General features: G+C 43.9%; 1 protein-coding gene across 1 annotated transcript in view; it reads left to right on the top strand.

The window, feature by feature from the left end:
* The window catches only part of Fat1 (FAT atypical cadherin 1), a 115,584-nt gene that overhangs the window by 49,927 nt on the left and 38,736 nt on the right, over positions 1–26,921 (top strand). Inside the window, exons 3-6 of the mRNA XM_032919261.1 lie at positions 189–503; positions 20,637–20,698; positions 23,816–24,145; positions 24,436–24,646. Coding sequence (XP_032775152.1) covers positions 189–503; positions 20,637–20,698; positions 23,816–24,145; positions 24,436–24,646 — 918 coding nt within the window. The remainder of the gene's footprint in view (positions 1–188; positions 504–20,636; positions 20,699–23,815; positions 24,146–24,435; positions 24,647–26,921) is intronic.

Raw genomic sequence — 26,921 nt, 5'->3', positions numbered from 1 at the left:
AACTCCTTTATTCAGCCACTAAGGAGCAATCAGTTATATCCATCCCATAGACAGGGAAACCGAGGCACAAAAACTTGCTGAAGTTCATGCATCCCGTGACACATAAGCCCCCAGCAAAGTAGTTATTCTCAGACACAAGTGGCATCTTGTGCTTGTGTTAACGTTCTTCTTTGGTTGCTTCTTTCTAGGTGTCATAGAGACCTCAGATCGACTGGACCGAGAGTCGACTTCCCACTACTGGCTCACCGTCTACGCCACAGATCAGGGCGTGGTGCCTCTGTCATCCTTCATAGAGGTCTACATAGAGGTTGAGGATGTCAATGACAACGCACCACAGACATCAGAGCCTGTGTATTATCCTGAAATAATGGAGAACTCACCCAAGGATGTATCTGTGGTCCAGATTGAGGCATTTGACCCGGATTCCAGCTCCAGTGACAAGCTGACGTACAGAATTACAAGTGGAAATCCCCAAGGGTTCTTCTCAATACACCCTAAAACAGGTGCGTTCATACGTTTAAATGGATTGCGTATGTGCGAGTACACTCTCCCAGTTGAGAGCTAGGACTTAGCATTTCCTTATTGACGGAGTTTCTTTGGTTTGACACCTCTTTTTCCTCTTCAGTTACTCGGAACAAGGTTTTATTAGTGGATGAAATGTAATCCAAACATGTGTGTACTTCCTAGGGCTTTCTAACTGTAGCTGGTTGATGATTTTTGCTTCATAGGGAAGCTTTGTGCCCTGGGTCTAAAGTAGTTATTATTTTAACAGTAGTTCAGTGATGATATAGTAAGCCTAGAACAAATTTTACTACGAGTATCTGAATTTTTATAATGGCAAGGATATCTGTGTGTGTGTGTGAGGGGGGTTATTAGATTTTTATTTAATACTTGATTACCTTGTAAGTACTGTTTTAAATTTTTCCCAGAGCTCTGACGGTAGGTAACAGGATCAGGGATAAACCACTTTAGGGTTGGAGCCATTACATTGTTCTCCTCTCAAAGTCTGGGACACACACACACACACACACACACACACACACACACTCACTCACTCACCCAGGGCTGTTATGAGCATGTGCTCTCTTGTCGAGAACCCGACTGAGTTCAGCTCCCAGAACCCACTTTAAGTGGCTCTCAACTCTTTGTCGCTTCAGGTCCAGGAGATCTCATGCCTCTGGCCTTTGTGGCACTTGTGCTCACAGATACAGCCTTACACGTGGAGATGCGTGTTTCCGTAATTTTAAAATGAGCCTGTGCGGCTGTCTGCTTTTTAGGAGCTGGACTCCACTGCCAGCAGCCTGTCTCCGTCCTGTGAGCCGTAGTGTCTGCTCTTCCATGTTTAATGTTTATTTTTTTCTTGTTTCTTAGGCTTCTTTACCCCCTCCCCCCCCCCACAAATTGATAATCGACGTAGTTACTATTTGTATAGTGAGCACAGAGCTCCTGCCTTTGCTATGAAACCTTTCTGCATTGAGTGCAGAACAATTCGATTTATTATTATTTTTCAGTTAAAACAGCAGCTACTGTACAACCCCGAAAAAAGTTTACTTGTAGGGAAACGAATGGCTTAGCCCATCAATTATTGAAAATTGTATGTGTTTTCTCACCTCTGTGCCGGTAGAGTCTGATGAACCTGGCCGTCTAGAGAGCACGGTTTATGTAGCCATTCTTAGACCTCTCTCACCCCAGCCTTGACTGTTAGAAAGCTCCAACCTTCATCTTTGTTACCATTCCTTCTCCTCATCTCATTATTTCTTACTTTGTTTCACTGAACTTTAAAAAAAAAAAAAAAAAGCAAATCACCTGAGTTTGAGTTCCTATAGGAATGGAGGCCACACGGGTGTGCTGCTCTTGGGCTCCTGAACAATGTGTTTAAGGCTGGTGATGGGACTTGGCAACCGAGTATTTGCCTAACGTATGTGAAGCCCTAGGTTCTATCCTTAGTGTGTGAGTGTGTGTGTGTGAGTGTGTGTGTGAATGTGTGTGTGTGTGTGTGTGTGTGTGTGTGTGTGTGTGTGTGTGTGTGTGTGTGTGTGTAGGGGGAGTAAATTGTTAGTTTGTAAAACTTGACAGCGTATTTCAGCCCGCCATTATAAATACTTGCCTTTAGTAGTTGAGGGACCTCAATATTTATTTTGAACGCTTCATCATAATTTGCTTGTTTGTTTGGGAATAAACAGCCTACCTTTGGGACACAAATTCTAGGCTAGCTGGATTCTTAGAGAAGTAACCGTTAATCAAGACAGATTGAGCCTTGAAGAACTGAAGTATATAGAAGAGAATGTGTAGGATCCGAGAGCGGTCTCTTCCCAGATGCATTGAAGGTGGCATGGTGATCTGGGAGCAAAGAAGTGAACCCATGCTGGGTTCAGGTAGCCTCTAGCCGAGGGCCTGAAGTGGGATATGTACTGGTTTTGAGGTACAGGCGATAATTAGGTCCCACTGTTGCTGTGACGTTAAATGAAAAGTATCCAAAAACTAAGAGTCAAAAATTCAAAACATGCTGCCTGCTGTAAGAGAAGGAAGGTGTACGTTTAAAATAATTTCGGAGGAGCTTTAGAGTCCAGACAGCATGCCTGAACGGAAGGGGTAGCCCTCGTATGGAAAGAGAGAAGTAAAAGCTCTGAGGTGAAAACTATAGAATACTAGGTATCCTTAGTTTTATATATATTATAGGTAGCAAAATTTATGTTGTATATATTATACATATAATACAATCTGTAGTACATATATATTATATATTTATGTTGTATATATTATACATATAATACAATCTATAGTAAAAATAAACTAGTTCTGTTTAAAACTGCTTACTTCAAAAATGTTGCCCTTCTATGCCTTCCATCCCTCTTTAAGGTTAAGTCTCCTGTAAAGGGACATGGGAGCAAGCAGTAACCGTCCTTCCAGTGTCTGAGCAAATACTACAGCGGGCAGAATAAATAGGAGGAAGAAAGTTTAAACTGTCTAGGCTAGGTCTCGGGAGTAGTGACACCCAGTGTCGTGCCCTGTGGAACAAGCCCTGGTCCAGCCTTGCCTCCTCTTTGAGTCTCTCTGCTGTGCGTCTTGGGAAGGGATGCTTGCAGACTTTGGTACCATCCCTTATCTTCTGTGTGAATGCCCACCTCGAGGAGTTCACAGTGAGCTCTCACCCCCTGTATGCTGCTGGGAAGATGGCAGAGAGACTGCATCTCCGAGCCGGTTGTTTTAACAGCTTGAAGGCAGACAGGAGTAGAGGCCGACTGTAGTGTACGGGGCTAGCTGCTGAGAGGCATGTTGCAAACTCTGGTTAGTGGAGAGTTTCACAAAGCACCCAGTCCTTAAAGATCCAAAAATAGCCACGCTTTAGCAACCATACTGTTAAGAAACTATAGTAAGTATGGTGAGGTGTGTCTCCAACTCAGCAGACGGTCTAAGCTTGATCCTCGGGACCCAAGGGACATCAGTAAACGCATCAGCCCTTGAGACCGTAGAGCAGACACTGAGTTGTAAGAGGTGGTTTGTTAAAATAGAGGCTGGACTGTGGGAGCGGTGAAAGACTATCTGAAAGAAGAAAGCTCTTGTGATTTACTGACCCGGAACACCACCTGGAGACCTTAAATCAGGGTCCTCAGTAATTAATGACTGAAGGAGGAAAGTCACTGGGCTGGAACTCAGAGATGTGGCCATAGTTCAGCTTTCCTCCTGGGACCGTGGAGGAACAGACATTAGGGCGGGAGGCTTTAGGATTAGCGATGAGCGACTGACACTCTTATTAAGGTCCTCCCGGGTTCCTCAGAGTTTTTGTGGAAAATGTGTCACAGCCTGTTTTTTTTTTTTTTTTTTTTCTTTTCTTTTTTTTTTTTTTTTTTTTTGCATGTTTCAGCTTGTTTGATGTATATATGACAAACAAGATTTTAGTGGATTTATACAGCTCTTATATTTCTTTTGGGTAAACAAGCGTAAGGCACAGTGTGCGTTCGCTCCCCGGGGATTGTTGTATATCGGGCAGACTACAGAAAGCCTAACGTTTAAAGTGTGACGGAACATGGGAAGGGCGCGCGTGAAGCAGCCTGACAGCCTGTGATGAAGGTGTTTGCAGTAACTGGAGTCAGACTGATGGTGGGGGGCAGTCAGGAAGTGGAAGGCCCTGGAAGAGCTGCTGGGTTGATTTTTGAAGACGGGGGAGGCAGGTAGAGTAATTAAGATTCCAAGACACAGACTTAGGTGAGTGGGTGACAGGCTGGCCACTTGACTGCTGGCGAAGGACTGAAGATAGTGTTTATGTAGCTTTTGTGAATAAGGAGTCATGTTCCAGAATCTGTATAAAGTCCTTAGAACATTTGTATAGACTTAAATACTTACTCACGGTCATTTTGTAAATGAAGAAAGCCTCCCAATATTTTTTTTTGTCGACAAGAATATATTTTTTAAAATAAGCTTTCTGGAACGGAGATCAGTAATTTTTTAAAGTTTGGTCTCCAAGCAGCAGGCTTGAATGGACTTCTTTTTTTAGTATCTTCCAGTGTTTAATTATGGTGCTGAGGCTGTCTTGCTTCAACTCAGGCAGTTGCTGGTATACTAATTATAACATGTAGGGCTTGATGAGGTTTCTCTTTTAGAGCACAGGCAAAAGGCTTAACTCATTTTCCTTTCCTAACATAGACACTTTGGCTAACAGAGTAAATTTTAGTAACCTTTTTGTTCGGTTATATTCAGTATCAGTTAGGGTCAGTTTGCGTCTTTCAACGTAAACTGTGCCTTCGCTCAAGGCAAGAGAGAGGCAGGAACACAGATATTTTATTGTTTGGGGCCTTGACACCGCCTGCTCACGCAAAGAGAAGCATCGTGGCTTTGTGGTATGCCAAGGACAGAGGAGGAGCCCCAGACAAAAGAGAGCAGTGTGAGCCTTACACACTTTCCTCTGCTCACCCTAGGAAACTCACTCCACCTGTAATCGGCGTGGAGGAGTGATACACAATTTACAGTTGCCCGATAATTTTGAAGGTTATGCTTGAGGCATGTGCCTGCTTCAGAAAAGACCAAGTCTTATTCTATCTTCCGAGATTTGGATACAGTGTAAGTCTTTTTCCTTTTAAAAGCTCCCTGGAGGTATAATTAGAATGAAGTAAATCCACATTTGTCCAGACCCAGGAACGAACCATCACCGAGTCAGGCAGTGAGCTATCTGTGTTCTAAAGAATTGCTGCCTGGGTTTTTATAGTCCGGCTCTGGGGCCCCACCCCTCGGTGACCCTGGTGTTCCTTGTCACTCTATTAGTTATATATAAATTTGCCCACAGAACTTCATAAATGGGCTGACATGGTGTAAACTTTTGAGGGGAAAGGTTTAACACTCAGCGTGTTTGAGATTCACGCCCGCTGCAGTTCTGTGTGAGCCTTGGTCCCTTTTTTATAGTCCTTATGTAGATACAGTTTATCCATTTAGTGATTGATGGGCTTTTATTAACATTTAACTGTTACCGTGTTTGGTTGCAGGAAATAATACTGCCATTAAAATGTAGTCTTCAGGAGGTCATGAAGGGCCATTTCTCAGGGTTTTCATGTAGGAATGAATACTCTGAAAGCCTTTGAGACAGACAGCTCATCCAGAGTCACTTCCCCCCTTTTATTTTTGCCTAACATCAGTACCCTGTGGGCTGTTACTTTGTCTCTGGTATCTTTAAGTATAATCTGGCCCCTTGATAGAGATATAGAAGTTTGGTTATTGCTTTTTTTCTGAATCTTAAAAATGTTTCTTTAATTTTAGATATGCAATAAATATGTGTATAGTCCTCCCTCACCAAGCTTCATTAAAGGAGTGCTGGATAATTCCAACTAAGATATGTGTGTGTTTAAATAATAAAAATTGAAATTGTTGATTAATTTTAGATATAAATTTATTAATATCATGGGTTTCTTGAGCTGGTAGTAAAAAAAAAAACAGATTAAAGTTCACTTTGTCCCTTTAAACTGTACCATTGAGGATGCCCAGAATATCTGTCCTCAAGTTCTGCCTAGTCTGTGTTCCTTGTAATGACAGTAAAAGACTTGCATTCTGTGCCTAAGAGCACCGAGGGTTGTGAAGTCTGCACCACAGTCCAGGCCTGGTGGTCACATCCCTTCTGGATTGTAACACTGACTTCATCAAGTAGTTGAGTCTCACCATGCAGGACTCAGAGGGACAGAAAGATTCCCAGCGAGAACTTCACTTTGACACAGAGTCCTTGATTCCCGTTCCTAGTGTCCTAACTGTGATCGTTTTCCGTATTGGTGCTCTGGCTTCTGGAGCCTGTGGGCCTGGGCATGGAGAATGGCAGAGCAGTTGCCTTTCACAGGCAAACTAACGCTCTTAGTTTGGGTTTCCATTGCTGTGATGAAACGTCAGGACCCAAAGGTAACTTGGGAAGGAAAGGGTTTCGTGCACCCAGCAGTTCTAGATAACAGTTCTTCATCAAAAGCAGTGAGGGCAGGAGCTGATGCAGAGGCCATGGAGGGGTGCTGTTTGCTCTTTATGGCTTGCTTAACCTGCTTTCTTAGAGAACCCAGGACAGGACTGGCTCCCTCCACAATGGGCTGGGCCCGCCCCATCAATCACAAATTAAGAAAATGCCCTTCAGGATTTTCTACAGCCTGATCTTATGGAGGCATCTGTCTCAATTGAGGCTGCCTCCTCTCTGAGGACTCTAGCTTGTGTGAAATTGACATAAAAACCAACCAACCCTGAGCCCATGCTCATAACCCCTCCTCTGTCATGCAGACCCACCCTTATCACCTTGGCCTGTCCCTTAACTGCAGTCTTCCCAGTTTGCTCTGAGCAGCTAGATGTTATCTAAGCCACCCATCCGAACCCCGAGTTCCTGGATTTCACCGTTTTTGTCTTAAGGAGGACAGCAGTAAAGGCTTGGCCATGCTTTCTCCGCATGCTCTCTGCCTCTTGTCCCAGTGTTTAGGGACCGTGCAGTGGGCCAAAAGTAAAAGACTCCTCTTTTGGGCTTTCCACACTGAATAATAATGCGGCCTGTATTTCCAAACACAGAGGCAACTGCTTCTATTTCTTTTCACTCGTAGGTAAGCAAGGCGAAATGGTCTAGAGAAATCCCTTTAGGATAGTGATTGATGGACCCAGCAAATTATTGACTACAGATGTGCATCCATCCGCCTTTCCCTGGCCCTTTCATGGGCTCTCAGCTCCTAGTAAATATGTTACTGTTTTACTAATTTTCAACCATTGCTGATTGGAAAGAAACCTACGAAGAATTATATTTTGTGACCATGCTGGATTTGAAACGGTAGCAGGCACAAGCTTGCTTTGGTTTGTGGATGTATCAGCAGGTTTGTTTTAAGTCCCTTGATGAGCTGAATCATGCATTTCTGTCCACTTGAGATTTACAAATGGTTTTGACATTGGAGGGGGGCTTGTTTCTCCCCACTTTTGGGCAGTGATGGGGATTGAACCCAAAGACCCACCTCTGCTAAGCAAACATTCCACCACTGAGCCGTTTGCCCAGTCGCCTTGGATCAGTAGTTAGAATACGGCTCAGTGGTTAGAACACCTTAGACTCTTCTAACGCTGCTGGGGCTGTTTCTTGTGCATCTCAGTCGTCTTTGAGAGTCGTCTTTGAGAGCTGGTTTTTCTTCCTCTTTTCTAATTTTTCTGTTGTTTACTTATACTAACTGGCCCTGCTGCAGTCTCTTAGCCTCGTTTTAACCCGGTATTGCGAGCGCAAGCCACACTCTTCTCCCTCTGACTGTGCTTTGTATTTTGCAATCAACTTTGACCCACTTAAATCCTTTAAATCTTCATGGGGACCTTGAGAGAAGGGTAGAGAGACTCCAAACACTTGACTTGCATTTTCCTTGCTTTACAAATAATTACACGACTTCAGAGAGGTCAAGACCACCCAGGGCCCAAGCCACAGGCATGAATTTCCTCACTGCTGCTTCTGGGTACTGTGTCTTGGATGTGCGAGTGTGGTTTTGCAGTGGTTATTATGTATCTTAGGGAATGCTGTGTCATAGAATACTTGCTTTTCGTCTGATACTGTTTCTGTGGGTCTTTTCACATTACTAACCACAATGCTCTTAAATGATCTTAGAGCCTTAGCCATGCTGCCATTAACTGTACTGTAGGAGTTACTTACTGACCATTTTGTATAAAAGGTTTTAGGTAGGTAGTCTGTTCAGTGTCTGTCACATCCACTTAGCTCAGAATTAGTTGCACAGTGGAGCAGGCTCAGTGATCTAAGGAACTTTCAAGTTCGTTACAGCCTTCACTATTGCAAAATGTGTCCAACCATTCACAGTTTAAAGTTCATACAAGTTGAACAGTAGTCCTCTGCCCTGGGTGTGTTACACTAACAGTGGAAATACTTCAGGTGTTGATTTTTTTTTTCTCTTTTTTTCTTGAAATGGGGCAGCAGCTTTCTAGATTAGTAAACTCTGAAAGAAAAGATCCAAGTTTCCCCATTCCTGCCAACAAGAGTGCATAGACGGACTGAGTGTTGCCTTTCCAGGGGCTTAGTCATTTCAATTACAACAATTAGAATAGGCGTTATTAAAAGTGTGTTTTTGAGATTTAGCAAGTTCATGGTAGATGTTTAGAAGTGGGCAGTAAACTATAATTAGTTCTTTTCTCCTTTAAGAAATAAATCATTTCTCACTTGAAGATAAAAGATGCCTAAGTTTTTGATATTTTTGTCCTTGTACTGCCAGTGTATCTTATTAAAAACAGCTAGCGTTGCAAATGCCAGCTCCCCTGGTTGGCTCTTGGTTCTTGGGGGACTTTTACTATTTCCTCCCTCCCCTGTTCTTTTCATGACCTTGTCTGGGACTGAGTTGTTCATATTCAAAAGACTACATTATAAATTTGTGCTTTTTAGAGAACAGCAATATACAAGGGCCTCTTATTTCCTTGTTTAGAGTAGAGCATTTCATAAAGAACTGTCTATGTTGGATATAAGGGACGATGTGATTGTTCAACAGATCACAGGAAGATTTAGTGGAGATAGAATATTTACATTCAGTAATTTACAAATCACAAAATACTACAGTGGCCAATAGGCACACGGGGCACCTAACGTGTTCTAGCTGCAAGCTTCTTTAATAGATGAGTCTTGTATTACTGTGTAATGAGGCAATAAGAAAAGGGCATTTTATTGTGGCTGGAAAGGAGACCTAACAAGTACAATAGGAAGTAGCTACAGCTGTGAACAACTTCCGAGGGTTTCCGGTAACATTTGATAGCTCGAGAAAGGAAGGAAGTGGAGGGCCATTCACACCACAATGGCAGGAATTCATTAACAACAAAACCCCACCCCACCCCCCCAAAGTTACCTGCATGCATTTTTAACAACTGCAGACGATTTTTTAAAAAAAATCTTTCTCTTACACTAGCTTTTCTTTTATAATGAAATGTATTCTCTCTAAAGTCTAAAAACTCAGATTTTATTGCCTACCTTTTCGGGTGCATTTTTCTTTCCATCAAATCTGTTTTTATGGACTCCTTAGGATCAATTGGATCAAGGAGAATTCTGCTTTTCTAGTTTACTGAACGTCGGTGACTACAATTACACGTAAGATTTTGTACTTAAAATGCTTAAGCTGAGCTTTGCTGGTATTAACCTTACAGTAGGTTGAGTACCTTTCTTCCCTCCCTCCCCCTTCCACTGCGTAACTTATGCAGAATACTAAAAACAATTAATTCACACTGAAATTGCTTTGCCTTCTGATCTTGTGTTTTTGAAACCACTAATTTCCAGCAGGAAACAGCTTGTAAGGCAGATGTAAAAGCAGAAGAGAAGCCGGTGAAACTGACCTCGGCCACTCCTCGTGTGACGACCGTTTGATTAATTTTATTAGTGTTTTCTGCGGACCTCCGAAAGTTCGAGTTAAATGAATTCCGAGCTTCTTTCCAGCCTTGACAGGCTATGAATAGAATTCCATTTTTGGCTCCGAGCCTAATCCTGCTGGCACCAGTGCCGCGGTGACAAACAATAGCTGCTCAGATGGCCACAACTGCCAAAGATCTCGCAGCCAACTGTAGTTAGAACCGGTCTCAGAGCACGACCTCTGTGCAGGCAGTGCGTGCTGCGGAGGCTCCGAGGCCCAGATGGGAGCTCTATGAGAGTAGATGCACAGTGACAGCCGTAGGGAGAGTTGAGCATTCGCGTCTGCCTATGAGGCCCTCCGCGTCTCCAGCATGGGGACAGGGAGAAGTGTTGTCCTGTCTCCCTGTCGGTCTGAGCGAAGCAAGGGCCCTGACTTTTCATTGTTGGTTCTGATCTTGCCTGTTGCTTGGTTCTGTCCCTGGAGCCAGTCCTCAAGGGCCAGGACCTTTCTGTATCCAGTTATTGTATCCATGACGGAACCAAGCACAGCGCTGACTGTGGGAATGCTACCCAATTCCTGCTTTCCAGTTCACTGGTAATGGGTTTTAAAACTCAGCCAGTTGGAATGCTTCTGCTTTTCCCGTGCCGCCTTTTGCATCCGTTGCTTATCTGTCTGTCGTCTGTCTGTCCTCTGCCCTCTGTGGTCTTCATAGCTGCTACAGATGTCTTCGGTCTGAGACCGTTAATTTTATTTCATCAGAGCCGTTACAAATCCGCAGACTCGAGTGTTCATGGAGAAGGTACTCACACAGTCACATGTTACATGGTGTTTGGGATTGTCTCCTGTATTGATATCTCACAATACTTTTAATATGTCGTTTTAAAACATGGTGATTTATTTCCCTTGAGACCATAGTTTCCGAGTTCCTGTGGCAGCACAGCTAACACTAAGTGTATCCTAACCTTGTGTCATAGAGACAAGAAGGAACTTGCTTAGTAGTCTGGGGTTTGAGTTGCTTGATGTTCCAGCTAGAACAGTGTGTTTAAATGCTGCTGTTTTATTCTGATAGCTGACATTATTTTTGAAGTAAAAAAAAAATGGTGTCAATGTAGAAGAGGAACAGAGAGGTGGCTAAAATGAAAGTGATAGGTTTGTGAATGCAGGAGAGGGAATGTCTTTTCTGACGAGAGAGGATGCATTGTCCTGTGGTTTTGGAGATACTGTCTTGATTACTCTCCTCGATCCCTCTGTGCCCTGCCTGTTGCCTTGAGGTGAACTCCTGAGAACATAGAAGAGTTGTTTCGACTCTGTCCTTCGTGTATAAAGCTGTGGATTTTAAAAGGGTAATCATTTCCCAGGGCGACTATAACAGATCAGGACAAAACGGATAAAGTCTGCAGCTAGGTGTCCGCAGGTGACTCTCTGAAGTCACGTCACTTGAAATCGCATCTCTGCCTGTGGGACCTTCTCCCCCCTGCCCTCAGTCTCATAGCTCCTCTTGAGAGGCCACTTGGATTCAGACCCTTCCCAAAGTCAGGATGCTGTCACCTGCAGTTCTTAGTTCCAGCTTCAGAGACTTCATTCTAGAGAGGCCATGTTTCCGTGTTCCAGGCTAGATGGATCTTTCAGCTGGGGATGGCTGTTCAACTCAACAGAGAAGGCATTTACCCCAAATAAAGAGAAATGTGCTGTGAGGTAGACACTTCTAGTGCTTTGAATCTGGCCTCTATGGTGGGAAAATCCTTTTCATGTAACTCGTGCTTCCTTAGGGTTTAACAAACATAGGGTAGCACTTTTGGCAAGAGGATTCTGGGAGATGTTTACGTCATTCTGAGAAACAGCCCTCGGGGTGGCTCTTTGGACACTCTTCCAGTGTTTTCTACAGGGTTGTTTCTCAACTACTCCATCATGACTCATGTTATATTGTTTCTATTTCAGTGGTAGCTTAAAGAATTACTTCTTTAATAGTATGGCTGGTAGTAATTTTTATAATGACTAAAACAAAACTATTGAAGTAAGAAAATAGAGGAGGATTTATCTTGTTTCATTTAGCCTAAAAATGATTATTATGGTGAGATCACCAGAGAACCTTCCCGAGTTTGCTCGTGCTCTGACATCCATACAGCCTGGGATCTGTGGCTCCATCGTGGTACCTGAGACCCATTACATTCACTGACACACATTTGAAAAGTACTAGAGTGCTCAGAGCTGCCCCAACCCCTTCTTTGGTTGGAGTTCAATTCTTGTCTTAGTCAGGGTTTCTATTCCTGCACAAACATCAGGACCAAGAAGCAAGATGGGGAGGAAAGGGTTTATCCAGCTTACACTTCCATGCTGTTCATCACCAAAGGAAGTCAGGACTGGAACTCACGCAGGTCAGGAAGGAGGAGCTGATGCAGAGACCATGGAGGGATGTTACTTACTGGCTTGCTTCCCTGGCTTGCTCAGCTTGCTCTCTTATAGAACCCAGACTACCGGCCCAGGGATGGTACCACCAACAATGGACCCTCCCACCTTGATCACTAATTGAGAAAATGCCTTACAGCTGGGTCTCGTGGAGGCATTTCCTCAACTGAGGCTCCTTTCTCTGTGACAACTCAAGCTGTGTCAAGTTGACAATAAAACCAGTACAATTCTGCTGATTATTGTTGAGCACAGCCATTGACGGTCACTTTACCTTCCTTGGGCCTCGTTTTGTCTAATATCAGTCTCAGGTAAGGTTTGTTTGTTTGTTTGTTTTGAGATGGGATTTCTCTGTTTAACTCTGGCTATCCTGGAACTCACTTTGTAGACCAGGCTGACCTTGAACTCACAGATATTTGCCCACCTCTGCCTCCTGAGTACTGTGACTAAAGCACGTGCCACCACTGCCTGGGTAGGAATTTTAAAACACTCTCCAATTCTAGGAAATTTGGTTTGTGTGGTTCGACATTATTTTGAAATAGAATTTATTTCCTTCCAAGTTGCTTTAACTTACTAGAAAAAGGTGTCTACAGTTTGCCACTGTGGTGGTTTAAAAAACATAAAAAGTAGGACTGGAAAGATGGCTCAGTGGTTAAGAGCACTGGGTGCTCTATAAGAAGTTGTGAATTCAATTCCCAGCAATCACATGATGGCATATATATATATATATATATATATATATATATATATATATATACACACACATACACACACACACATACATACACACACACCTGATGTCTTTCCTGGTGTGCATGAAGGCAGCATACTTGTATACATAAAATATATGTATATATTTTATTTATATATCTATAAGTTTTATTTGTTTGTCAATGGTTGCATAGTTTAGGCTTTAGAAAAACTGTATTGGACTCTTTTTCAATCTAAAATTAATTTTCACCCAGTAAATTATTCTCCTATATCTTTTGCTTTGAGCTTTAAAGTATTTTTAAGGCTAAAGTTTCAAGTAAAAGATTTGTTGAAAGTTGAGGATCTCTGCCATAAAGAATTGTGTAATAGATGAAATGAAATGCCCTTTGTGCTCCCTCTCAGCCTCTTCCTGTACCACTTCCCTCCTTTCTCTTTTGACACATTTGCTTTGTAAATATTTCCACATCCTTTTTGTACATCCTTGAGGCTCGAAGGTTTAAAAAGGCAATCCTCGAGGTTTGCCTTTTTATTCCTGTAGTTCCTTGTCTAAAAGGTGCTCTGCCACCTCAGGCTTTACACCCTACCCTGTGGCTTTCTTGAGGCTGATTTTTTTGATTTTCCTTAATGTTTCTGATTCTTAGAATGCTTAGCCTGGAACCTAGGGAAGCAGTCATTTATTGTGCTAAAAAGGAAGTAGGGCGTGGCGGGTCGCACCTGTAAAGCCAAGATTCTGGAGGCTGAGGCAAAAGGAACACAAGACCCAGGGCAGCTAGGGACACACACACACACACACACACACACACACACACACACACACACACACACACACACACTGCTGCATTCCCCATCTCCAGTTCAGCTTTTCTTACGTTAAGACAACCCTCGAGTGGAGCCTAATGTGGAGCCCATACAAGTATAAACAGCCTGATTACATATTTGGAAAACGGGGGGGGGGGAGCATGGAATTTCTTGAGTTCATCTGTAATTCCACAGGTCACTGCACCGTTTCTAGGTCAGCAAGTCAAAGGCCTTGAGTTAGGGACCAGTCAGGGCCCTCAGGTTTGGAATTTGCAAGCATTCTGTTGAGTCACTAAGAGAGGCGCCTTCCTGGTTTTTGGCCTAATCAAGCACAGCTGTTAAGAGGCAGAGCCTGGGCCCCTGGGGCAGCTGTAGACGTGATCTGGAGGTCGATAAGTCTTAGCCTGATTGCTTATGAGGTCTTCTGAGTTGCCTGGAGCTGTCTTTAACTGGGACAAACCTGCTGAAGAAGTTTGTATCTTTACCAAAATCTTGGTTCATATAATGCCTAGTGGTCAGAGTGCAGCTCCCTCAGCCACCTTTGTAATAAAGCAGCTGCAGTGCCATGGTAACAGCCGTGCTGGTCCCCTGAATGCCATGATATAACAGCCGTGCTGGTCCCCCGAATGCCTGATCTAACAGCCTTGCTGGTCCCCTAGGTGTGACTTGCTTACAGGCACCAGGAAAGGATCTGTGGTAGCTGTCAGTCAAGAAGTCATGTCTTTTGGCCATTCTACAGCTTGCCTTATTTATTTTTTGAAAGCAGACATGAAAGGGAGCTTGCATCGGAAGAGCCACCACAGACTTTGACATAGTTAACATTAGGTAAATGCATAGACCCCCTCGCCTCTGATCTGTCTTACCATCGAGGGCATGAGCCTTGTGCCTCTTTCAGAGGACATGTTTGGGGAGGCCATTTTGACAAGTACATTGAGTAATAATGCAAGCATGGCCACTGCCTGTCAACTCAGTTTTCACCTTTAAGCCATCAGAAAAGCCATCAAATGCAAGAAGTGTGTGTTCATAGACAAACTAACGCTCAGGAGTCAGGTTGGACACAAAGGTGTGGTTTTTAGGTATCGGGCAAAGCTATAAAGTAACGATGGTAAGCTAGGGTTCATCTCCGGCTGAGTCCTGTGAGCCGAGCACTGGCCGGGCTATGAGCATTGGAGCACGGGGAGGGGTGGCTCCCACGCCAGAACATTGGGAAACCTTGCGTTTGGAAGGCAGATGTTTATAGGACTTGGATTCGGATAACAGACGTAGTCACTGTTGAGTCGTATCTTTAGATTTTTAACCGTAGACGTATTTTGAGTATTATAGATCATATACTGAGCATTCCATGTTGGCATGTACTTTGAAGTGAGAGGCCATTTGAAGGAGCAGAAATGACCAGTGCCTTTTTAAGTTATTTAAATTCAGTCTGAAAAACCGACCTTCTCAGTTAGCCTGGCCACATTCCAGCTGCTCAGTGGCTGGGTGCAGCTAGAAGCTACTGTGTCTGGCCATGCGAATTCCAGGGAATTCCAGGCTAAGAGAAACTGCTTCGGGTGTGGCTTTGTAAGGCAGTGCTTTCCAAAGAAGTGGAAAGGGAAGTAAGATTAGGTGACACCCTGCCCCCACCCCGTAACCATCTGCCACCTGCCTTAAATCTCTACCTTTTCCTGTTTTTCTTAAAGTAGGACAACAGGGAAATGGTCGAGAGTCAGTGTCCTGCCATGCCGGTTTAAGCAGGCGATGGCACACATGCAGGACCTTGTCTGTCATTTCACAGTTTTTAAATTTCATCTCCTACAGATCTCTAGAACTTGGCTCTTCATTGCCGCTGGACCTTAGTCTCACTCAGAAATCCTGGGTTTGCATCCTGTGGCTGGTCTCTTGTTTGTGATGCTGTCTTAACTAACGTCTGTCCTTCCTTCCTTTTTCCCTCCCTCCCTCCCTCCCTCCCCTCCTTCCTTCTTTGTTTCTTCAAGAGCCTGGCCTTCCTTTTGTTCCCTGTGAGACTCTGCATGCATGCATGTGTATCTGCATGTGTGCGTGTCTGTCTGTCTGTCTGTGTCACAGGTGTGTGCTGGTTCACTCGCTTGGGCAGGTCCATGTGGAGTTTAATGGAGACCGTTGAGTGTCTTCTCATTTTTAACCCTTTACTTGCTTTCTACTTTTAAGGCAGGGCCTTACACTGAGGCTAGGGCTCACAATTTTTTCTAGGCTGCCTGGCTAGCAATTCCTGGGGATCTGCCGCTCTCTGTTCCTCCGCTGCTTCAGGCGTGTGCCAGGATGCCAGTTTTTATGTGGGTTTTGGCAATATGAGTTGCTTTGCCCACAGAGCCATCCCTCCAGGCCTGGATTCCTTTTAAAATGCAGGCACTGATGGTCTGAGTTGTTAAACTCCCAACTTCCTGAGCAACTTTAGATTTTTAACCACAAATGTATTTTGAATGTTGTAGGTCATATATTGAGTATTGTAGCACATGTTGGCATGTACTTTGAAATGAGAGGCCATTTAAAATTCTTTTGAAAAAGAATTCATCTTCGGAATCTGTAGAAATGGAGATATTACCTGGTACATAATGTATTTAAAGATCAAAACATAGTCCCTGAGCAATTAGTAAGGCCTACAGTCATTACTATGATGATCACTTGCTCTATCAGCCTGCCTTACAGAGCAAGCTATCCCTGAACCTGAGTGGATTTAAAGAACAAAAAGGTCTTAATTTAGTTGGGACTCTTGGCATTGTTGGCCCTCTACTGACTTGGGTGGTCAGCTGTCAGGTGGCTTAGTTAGGGCTGGTCGGTCTTGGATGGAGAAGCTTCCATGTTGGGTGCTTGGCTGTGTGAACGACAGGGATGACTGCAACCTGTAATTGATTAGCCAACCAGAGTCCGGTGCGCTAACTTTAGAGCTCTCTCTGCCCGCACAGCTCTTACTTGTATCAAGTTCTAGTTTCCACCCTTTTGTCTCTGTGGCAAGCATGACACTGTCAGTCACACCTGGGGTCTGAGTGGACAGGACAAAGCCGTTGAAGCAGCAGCAGCAGCAGCAGCAGCAGCAGCAGCAGCAGCAGCAGCAGCTGCAGCTCCATCTAGTCGCCCTGGGATAGGTGCCTGTGCGTGCCGTCTACCTCTTTCTTGAAGGATGTCCTGAATTAAATAGTTTAAAGCAAGGTTAACATCGAAGAATTAGAATCTAACGTTCTGCCTTAACTTTCTAACTGTGGGGCGTTGATGTGAAAGACCACAAGTGACTTTTCAAAGGTGATCGTCAGTTTTGGTAAGGTTTGGTGTTCTCCTTTAGTCTTGCTTACCCTTACGAGGTAAATTTGTAGATTCTAATTAGTTTGAAGGTAGGAAACCCACCTTCAGCCTGCCCTGTAGGATTTGTGTAGAGGATGTAATGTTTTTTTCTAGACCAGGGAAGGAACACTTCTAGTCTTTGTCTCCTTTCTTCTATTTTTAGCTTCAGGGTGCTTGCAGTAAATGACGGTAGACGCACGGAGCCATCTCATGCGTGTGTGCGTGTGCCTGCTCTCGGCTTTATCTTCTCTTTTAGTTTCTGACTGACTTTTTGACCCACCGGAATGAATAGTGATTAATCGTGGCCATTTCCCCTGTTAAGTTTTCCTGAAGTCACAGTTAAGACTTTACAAAGAGTCGAAATACCATAAACACAGTAAGTTATGTGTTCGATGGGAAGTTTAAAAAAAAAAATCCTCATCTGGGTCCCTGGGACCTTGTTAATGAATTACCGGCGATCTCCAAGAAAAATTAACTTCCTTTTAGCTCAGACACCTGACTGACCATTGTGCCCTTTCTATTAAAGGGTGTGTCTTTCTGGGATTCAGGGGGAAACATGGCATACGTATACATTTTTTTTTTAAAAAAGAAATGTATAATGCTTTTCCTTGGGACATTTAATGGCCAGCTCAGATATTGACACTTACAAGGCTAGTTAGCCAGTGAATGTCGTTTTGAAGCAGGTGTTCGTCCAGTGGGGAGGGGGCTGGGCGGGCATCAGCAGGAAGGAGACAGGCAGGCAGGCTGATGAAGTATAAACACAGAACAAGGGCACAGGCCAGGTCCCAGGGCGTTGTCCTCTCTGTACTTCATAAAGTATAGCCTGAGAAGGTGGGACCCGCCCTAGAGAAGCACTGGGTTTCCTCAGTGCTTCCTAAGGACTTGGACTTTCTCTTTAGAGTTCATTTTGTAGTAAACCCTTCTGCACTCCTCTCAGACAAAGGCACCTCTCCTCACACCTCTCCTCAGACTCAAGCACAGCCTGTGCTGGTGAAGGCTTCCGAGATAGCCATAGAAACCACTGATAGAACTCTTTTGGTGGGAGGGTTGTGACTCTAGGAAAGCTCGGAATTATCATGTACATTGTCTACAAAAAAAAACTATGAAGCACACAGTTTCTTACAGGACCTTGTTGTGGGCTTGTATTCTACATTTGGGTCACTGCTTTGGAGTGGACATCCCTGGGTGAGGGGCATGACCCACGTATGCCTTGTCCCTCACTGGGTCATTAGCCCTAGGGAACTTAACAGTTGACTCGGTTTAAAGTGAGAGGGGATGGGAGTTCATTTAAGTAGGTCTTGCAGTTCATTGCACATAAATGGAATCTCTGTTCTCCTGTGCTACGTGGTGGTGGTGGTGGGAGGCAGGTGGGTAAGGGGATGGAGGCGGGGTGTTAACAGGAAGCCTGGAGGTTGTTCAAGTAGTTCTAAACTGAAGCCTGAAAAGGATCTGGTCCGTCTTGAATTGGTAATGCAGACGTTAAATCCTTTATTAGCACTTTGATGTGAGTGAAGTGTTCATGGAAAATTTCCTGGGTGTTCTTGGTGAAAGCCTGAGCATCAGACAGAAGTTCTTCTTGTGAGCAAGCCAAGCCATTCCCCATGCCGTCTAACCAATTAATGGTTATGAGAGCATTAGGACAATTAGGTGAAACAAATAAAAGTGATTTCCTATCTTTTTCAGCCATTTTAAACCCAGAGTTGTTTGGGAGTGGGGGATGGCTGTGAGCCTTTCCTGGAATAGAGGACTACTGAAAGGGAAGCTCTGTGTCACATTGGGCAGTGCTGTCCTGTTGTCACAAGACCAGAAGCATCTTCCCTGAGCTCCAGTCTGTAGGTAGAGTTTGGGAAAAAGCCCAGTGTCCAGCTGTAACGTAGTCTTCTAGTTTTTTGAAAGGCCAGTTGGAAGGTCGAAGTTATCTGAGTAGTTATTTAAGGACAAGAAGCATCACATTAATAAAAATATACATCTGGCATTTACAGCCTTAGAGAAAACATTTTATAACAGTCTTTAACTGCTTCTGGGAAAGTAGGGATATGGAAGGAAATTAATTATGAGGAAAGCCGGTTTCCTTTTTAAAGCGAATTTTCATTAGATCTTTGAGAATTTTCTATAGCGTGGTTTGATCATATTTATCTCTCTCCCCTCCGCCCTTCCAGTTTCACATCCTCATTTAAAAGAAAAAAAAATGTCCTACCAAGTCCAATTTATACTTCCCATAAGCTTATAGTGTGTGGGACCATGGAGAATTATCTGCTCATACAGGCTCTCACTCTTAAAGGAAGCTCACTTGGCCACCCCTGGAAGCCATTAAGTCAGTAGCTCCATGGTAAGCAGCAGGACCTCAGGAGTTTCATCCTGCAGGGTCACCTGGCTCGGTCGTGTTCACACAGCCCCAGCTGCAAAGCTGGTTGCTGAATTACTGAGCTATTTTCCGGGCAGCACTGGGAAGAAGGATGGACCAGCACCCATCCGGCTGAGCGAACTTCACCCGAATGAAATCAGGTCTAGCGGGTTCTTACACCGCTCCAGCGTGCCTGACGCTGCAGGTGCTAACTGTACCGAGTGATTTAGTGCGGTGTTTCTCAGCCCGAGGTTGCCACCCCTCTGGGGAGTCCAGTGACCCTTTCACAGACCTATCTTAGGACCATCAGAAGACACAGAAATCTGCATTGTAGTTGTTAACAGCAGCAAAATTACGGTTATGAAATAGCAACAAAAATGATTTTATGATTCGGGTTCGCCACGGCATGAGGAACTGTGTTAACCGGTCGCAGGATTAGGAAGGTCGAGAACTGCTGCTTTCCTGGTTAGTGGAGCTCACTTTAGCCCAGCATCCAAATACATTTTAACAACGTCGGCAGTCTCCTGGCTCGTGGCGTATATTGACAGTTCAAGAGACATTAAGGTGAAAGTTAGAGAGAGAGATTGGCATTTTATTCTAGTTTGATAATATAATCAGAGAAATGGGGCTTCAGGGCCAGCATCGTTTTTGTAATCTCTTATTGTAAATTAACTGACTTGTTGAAGCAACATTACCTGAAACATTTTATCTCCTTTTTAATTATAATTCTTCATTTGAAGATAGATGACCAGAAGATAGTAAGTTATAGGTTTCTTTCTTTTTCTTTTAAAAAAAGATTTATTTATTTTAGGTATATAAATACACTGTAGCTGTCCTCAGACATAACAGAAGAGGGCATCAGATCCCATTTACAGAGTGTGGTTGCTGGGAATTGAACTCAGGACCTCTGGAAGAGCAGCCAGTGCTCTTAAATGCTGAGCCATCTCTCCAGCCCAAGTTATAGGTTTTTAACGCTTCCTTTTTAGCATAGTTATAGAACTGTATTCCTCATCTTATCTCTGGAGCAGGTATTAGAGACACAGGTAAAGATTAAGTTCTGGATAACTTCATTTTGCCTTTAAAATTTTATTCTGACAAAATGTCTTATGACCAGTAGATTTGAGTTTTTCCCTTTTCATAATAGTTCTGTCCTTTGTCTGGTATTCCCAGATTAGGGCAAGAAAGTACACAGCATTCCTGCAGCTTCGAGGTAAAATAATCAGACATGGTGATGGATGGTATTCTGTTAGGATCAATAAATGTCCCCTGTTTTCCAGGTCTCATCACAACCACATCGAGGAAGCTGGACCGAGAGCAGCAGGATGAACACATTCTGGAAGTAAGTCTTCCTTTATTTCTAATTGCTTTTAAAGCATTTAAGTCGTAAACACCCCGAGAGCACCTCCACTCCTGTCGTCTGCCGTTCATAGCTGCTAATGCTTCATTATGAGCCCCTGCCCTCACCTCGATCCATCTTCAGAGAAAAGGAACTCAGTCCTATGCACCCTTCTGAGTTTTGTACTTCATTACACGCATCCCTCACACAGACTGACAAATACTTTGGTAACCAAAGGCATTTGAGTTTTATTACAGAAGTGATATTTTTCTCGTACCTTCCCTAGACTTCTCCCGGTTATGCCTTTTAGATGTATCTGTAGATCGGGCCTAACTGTTTAAACTGTGTGCGTTTATTTCCAGGTGGTTTTGCACGCACTTAAATCCTTGCATTGCTCATGGAGTGGTGCACTTGCATTTGTTTGTAACCTAAAGACGTTTTTCTAAAAAGTATCAAAAGTAAAAGAAGGTGGGAGTCGAACATTTCCTCTTTCTAAATATTTTGGTTAATTTAAGATGTTTCTGCACTAACTCGTTTACCCCGTTTTGGTTGGAAGCCAATAGTTTGCAGAATGAAGGGGTGTGTGTGTGTGTGTGTGTGTGTGTGTGTGTGTGTGTGTGTGTGTGTGTGTGTGTGTGTGTGTGTGGGGGTTGGGGGAAGGTGGTTTGAAGGAGACAGGTAGCTCGTGGCATGGAGATGACCGGGGGCAGCCACCTTCAGAGACAGGGCACAGCAGAGGAAGCCCGTGCTTCCGAGAACGTTTCTCTAAAGTTCACTAGCAGAGCCAGACATAGGGTCAGGTGCTTTTGTTGTTTGTGAGCCGACTGTGTGACATGTCCAAACTCTTTAACAGTGTGGTTTGTAGAGAAAATTCTAAACGATGACTTGCAATTTCTTTTTAAAAAGAACTTATTCCTGCTGTCTATTCAATTTCATCTCTGGTCAAAATAGCCTACGTCATTAGTAAAACACTTCTTTTTAAGCCTGCATGTGCATGTGCATGTGCCTGCATGCACACACACACACACACACACACACACACACACACACACGCATAGGTTAGCAGTTGCCTTCAGAGCCCCTGTGTCTTGCTAACAGTAATTCCGACTGGAATTGAGTTTTCATTTACAGATCGTGTGGCTCCCTTGAATTCATTTTCTTTATTACAGAGCAGGGCTTTGAATTTTCATTCAGTTACTACAGAAATTGACCCAAGGAAGGTATGGATGGATACCAAAGAGAGAAAGCACGGGGATGTGCCAAGATTCATTCTCAGGTGGCTGCACACTCCCCTGGTCACCCCATCCCTCTGGTTGTAACCAGTTTTCACAGCAGTTCTATACTTAGTGTAGAGTCCCGTTTCACAGGGAGTGTCAGAAGCCACGTGGAAGCAGCCCTAAGACACATAAGTGTGGAGGTAAATATTCAAAAAAAAGGGGGGGGGGCGGAAACTTTTATCCCGAGCTACCACCAGCCCCTGTGGGGCCACGTTGCATTGAGGGTATCTTGCACTCTCTCTAGTGCTGGCACCTATGGGACTGCATGACACTGCCGGGTACTTTATCTCAGCAGCTCCACGATGCCCCCAAGTACTCTTTGACCCAGGTGGTCTGCGGGCCATCCATGCTGGTCTATAGTGATAGTTCGGGCAGCCATGGGGCCAAATGGAACTTACCATAGCTTATCTCTGATTAGTATGTCTCCTGGCAGCTCTCTGCTATCTGCGAACTCTCTGGTTCCAGCCACGCAGTAAAATCAAGACTCAACAAACTGCAACCCAGCCATCAGATTTATCTGTTAAATTCTCAATCCACATAGTAAACTCACAACCAATTGATAAAGACATAAACATCCCACCTAGATAAGACAAATTGACCTGTAGAAATGCATCCTTTGAGAAATATTCCTAACAACCTGTATCTAGGTAGAGATGCATGGTGAGGATCATTTACATCCGCCTACATGTTGTTGTTTTTTCCTTTCTGCCTCTCCCTTTCCTTCTAAAACCTTTGTTCCCACCTACTTTCCTTCTCATCCAATGACAGGCCTCGTCTTACCTTGTGTCTGCCTTTACCTGCATAGCAACATCAACCTACACATAAGGGCTTTGCAGACAGTGCTAAGGCATTGACGGGAAAGATTGGGGAGGCGCTTGTGCACATGCCGTGTGTGTGTGTGTGTGTGTGTGTGTGTGTGTGTGTGTGTGTGTGTGTGTGATTTTTTGGTGTCTTTATTTGAAGACCAACTGGTGTCAGTCGGACTGCCCTGGAGAGGAATGTATATTACTTCAGACGTTGGAAAAGCTACTTGCTGACACTAAACTAAATGAAACCTTCGATGCATAGTGTTGAGTTACATTTTCTTCAGTTCTCTTCCTGTACTGGTCACCTGACACGTGACAGGCAGGAAGTGTTCAGAGCAGCCAGCATTAAAACAGTAATCTTGTTTTATCCTGAAAAGCTTAGGAAGATAATAAACCTTGTGCTTCTGTGTACAAAAGCAACTGTTATTTTTCTAAATCCTCCTGACAAGTCCCTCAGCGATATATTCACGCTTTTATTACAACTACCGAGTTTCCAAAAGAACAAGACTTTCATGAAAAATTTTAGTCTCTCAATGTTCTCAATATCTTCAGTTAATATAGAAGGAGGTGGAGCTTGACTGACAGAAGTCATGACGAGGGCCAGTACTTTTCACACATGCAGCTGTAAATGTGAACTTTCAAGGGTGATGCTGACGCAGGCGTAGGCAATAGTATCCTATCAGACACCTGAGCGCATGAAGCAAGTTACCTCACATGGCTTTTTCGTTTTTCCTGAAAACCTTAGTGACACAGTAGGCTTACGTGTTTGTCCCTCTTCTTAAGCATTTAAAATAGTGTGAGAAAACTATCAATATTGTGGTTAGTATTCAAACATTAATATTTAAATTTGTAATACTTCACAAAAAAACCCTTAAAAATGGCAGTCTTTCAATGTGGTATGTGGGGACTTTGTGTTTAAATGCACAAAGGGAATTTTTTTTGAGAGTGCTTAAAAAATATTCAACATCTTTTATTGACCAAAAGCACTCAGTTTTTGATACTCCAACATGCTGATGTCTCTTACCTTTACACCCCAGGTTACTGTGACAGACAATGGTGTACCGCCCAGATCCACCATTGCCAGGGTCATTGTGAAAATCCTGGATGAGAATGACAACAGGCCTCAGTTCCTTCAGAAGTTTTATAAAATCAGGCTCCCGGAGCGAGAAAAAGCTGACGGAGACCGGAGCGCAAAGCGCGAGCCTCTCTACCGCGTCATAGCCGCAGATAAGGACGAAGGGCCCAATGCCGAGCTCTCCTACAGCATCGAGGAAGGGAACGAGCACGGCCGGTTTTCCATTGAACCCAAGACAGGAGTGGTCTCATCCAAAAAGTTCTCTGCGGCTGGAGAATACGACATTCTTTCTGTGAGTCGGATTTCTCTCCTGCCTTTCTGCAAACCTTGTCATTAGATTCTTCTTTCTCTCTGTTGAGAAAGTGACTTCAGGGTTGTAACCTGACAGACAGAGCTGGACATTTGGAAAGTGCGGGCTTAAACAAGGATGGCCATGAAACTCAATCTGTAGTAAGTGTACACTGCATTCAGACACAAGTTTGGAGTATCAGACACTTTTAGGCAATCAAACCAGTCTTGGATTCAGTTAGCCGATGTAATGTGTGATTTGCTGTTTTTTTCTCCTCTGTTCATATTTAATAGATTAAGGCAATTGACAATGGGCGCCCCCAGAAGTCATCGACCACCAGACTCCATATTGAGTGGATCTCCAAACCCAAGCCGTCCTTGGAGCCGATTTCGTTTGAGGAATCGGTTTTCTCATTTACTGTAATGGAGAGTGATCCGGTGGCTCACATGATCGGCGTGATCTCCGTTGAGCCTCCTGGCATGCCTCTGTGGTTTGACATCATCGGTACGTGCTGCTCATGGCTCTCGTCATCCTTGTGTGGGTTACCGATAACCTGATGTGGCTTTCTCATTTTTGTTTACGTGTTAGAATGTAAATCTGGGAAAAGATCTATAGGTGAAGAATTTCCTTACACTGCAGTGGTTTGACATCAGCAAAAGATCTCACAACACATATTAAATAAGTACTTCTGGGTGCAGAGAAGCGGTCCAGCAGACGAGAGAACTGGTGACTCTTCCAGAGGCCCAGCTTGAATTCCAGAACCCACATGACAGCTTACAATCTATAACACCAATTCCAGGGAGTGTGATGCCTCCTTCTGGCCTTCAGGGTCACTGCATGCCTATGGGGTGGATGTCTGCAGATTAACACACAATGGGAAAACAGCCGTACACATAAAAATTTCAAAAGAATAAACACGAAATAGCCATCGAGTCAATTAACACCTTTACAAAATTCTTTCTTGGACATACACAGGTAATTTTAGGAACTTAAATGGTTTGGACCAGTTTCTCACACTCGCCCTCTCCTCCCTCTCCCTGTTCCCCTCCCTCCTCTCCCCCCCTCTCCCCCTCTCTTTCACCTCTCTCTCTGTCTCTCTCTCTCTCTCTCTCACACACACACACACACACACACACACACACACACACACACACACACACACGCATTACTGTTTGCGACTGTATGAAATCTCTACTGTTGACTACAGCTTCTGAGTACTGTGTACCTCACTTTTCAGGAAGCTTCACCCTCTTCTAAGATGTACATGCTGCAGTCAGCATTTTTGTTATTTAATGAACTCACGCTTACTCAGTTTACTCTTTAAAAGGCTGCAGTACAGCTCAAAGCTCACATGATCCCTGCACTTCCCACCCACTTAGACAAGCAAGTTCTCTGCCACTACACCACACACTTGGCCTTGTTTTTAATTTTTAATCTTGAGACAGGGTTTTGCTAAGTTGCTCAGGGTGGCTTCAAACTTGCCAACACTTCTGCCTCAGCCTCCTGAGTTAGCTGGGATCGTGAGCATGGGCTACAGAGACTAGCCTTAGGCGTTTTTCTCCGTCCACAACACTTTAATCACAGGAATACTTAATGAATCAAAAGTGTGTTACGTGTCGAGGTAGCCACAGAGGAACTTAGCCACTTCCTTCTGCTTTTTAAGCCCAGTAAGTGCAGTGGCTACCTCTGAAGCCGCCATTACTGTTGATCTTGAAGGGCAAATGACCAATGCCATAGCTAACCATAACCACGACGTTTACCTTCCCTTTTCTCACATTTCCAGATTAACCATCTTGCGTTGTGCCGTCTCAGCCTTTATTTTCCTCCCTTCCTGTCGGGAACCGGTTTGATTGACTGTTCTTCTCTGCTTGCTTTTCACGCTTGCTTGCCTCCTTTGGCTGTACCAGGAGACGCACTCGCTAGAGAGGCGTTTTACATCTTTCAGATGACTTGTGACCTGAACTGTACAGCAGAAGGTATCTGCTGAGATCACATAATTTGCCACGTGATTATGAGATCAAAAAGTCAAAGCATGAATTTGTTTCCAGAGACCTTTTTCCTCACCCACCATGGTTCTTTTCATAGTGAATGCATGGCTGCCCATCCCAGTCACCAACATGTTGGTTGCTTTGTTTGTTTGTTCATTTATTTTATTTTTTTCCTTGTCCCTGCATCACTAGTTTCTGGTTTGGTTGATTGGTTGATGATGATGATACGTGTGTGTTTTGTTTCTGATTTAGCCATAGAGTTTCAGTGTGACATTAAACCTCACCTTCATTCCACTTCTCTCCATAATGTGTCACAGTTCCATGAGTGTGAAGAGAGTTTTGTTTCAGATCTAGTCAGGGGTATAACGGGGTGGGATTAGTAGGACAGGAACTGCTTCTGAAAGTTGTTTTAAGGAGTTTGTAATGGTCTGATTCAGGTTAACTAGAACTGTTTCTTTTAGAAACATATTGGCGTGGGTTGGGGATTTGGCTCAGTGGTAGAGCGCTTGCCTAGGAAGCGCAGGGCCCTGGGTTCGGTCCTCAGCTCCGAAAAAAAAAAAAAAAAAAAAAAAAAAAAAAAAGAAAAGAAACATATTGGCATGTATTTTTAATAGTCATTCCTAGTTAGTATATTCAGATTAGTATAATTGTTTTTCAGTAATAAAACCTACACAGTGAGGGTTTTCATAGTGATGGACACATTTTAATAATGGCCAAAAAGCCAAGTGATCGACAGGTCGTGCCAGCAGGCTTCCGTTCATGGAGCTGCTGTCTCAGTTCTTGGCCTCCCT

Source organism: Rattus rattus, chromosome 13, assembly GCF_011064425.1.
Source record: "Rattus rattus isolate New Zealand chromosome 13, Rrattus_CSIRO_v1, whole genome shotgun sequence".
Lineage (NCBI taxonomy): Eukaryota > Metazoa > Chordata > Mammalia > Rodentia > Muridae > Rattus > Rattus rattus.
The sequence above is the reverse complement of the archived record's forward strand: the minus strand, read 5'-3'. Positions and strand labels throughout refer to the sequence as shown.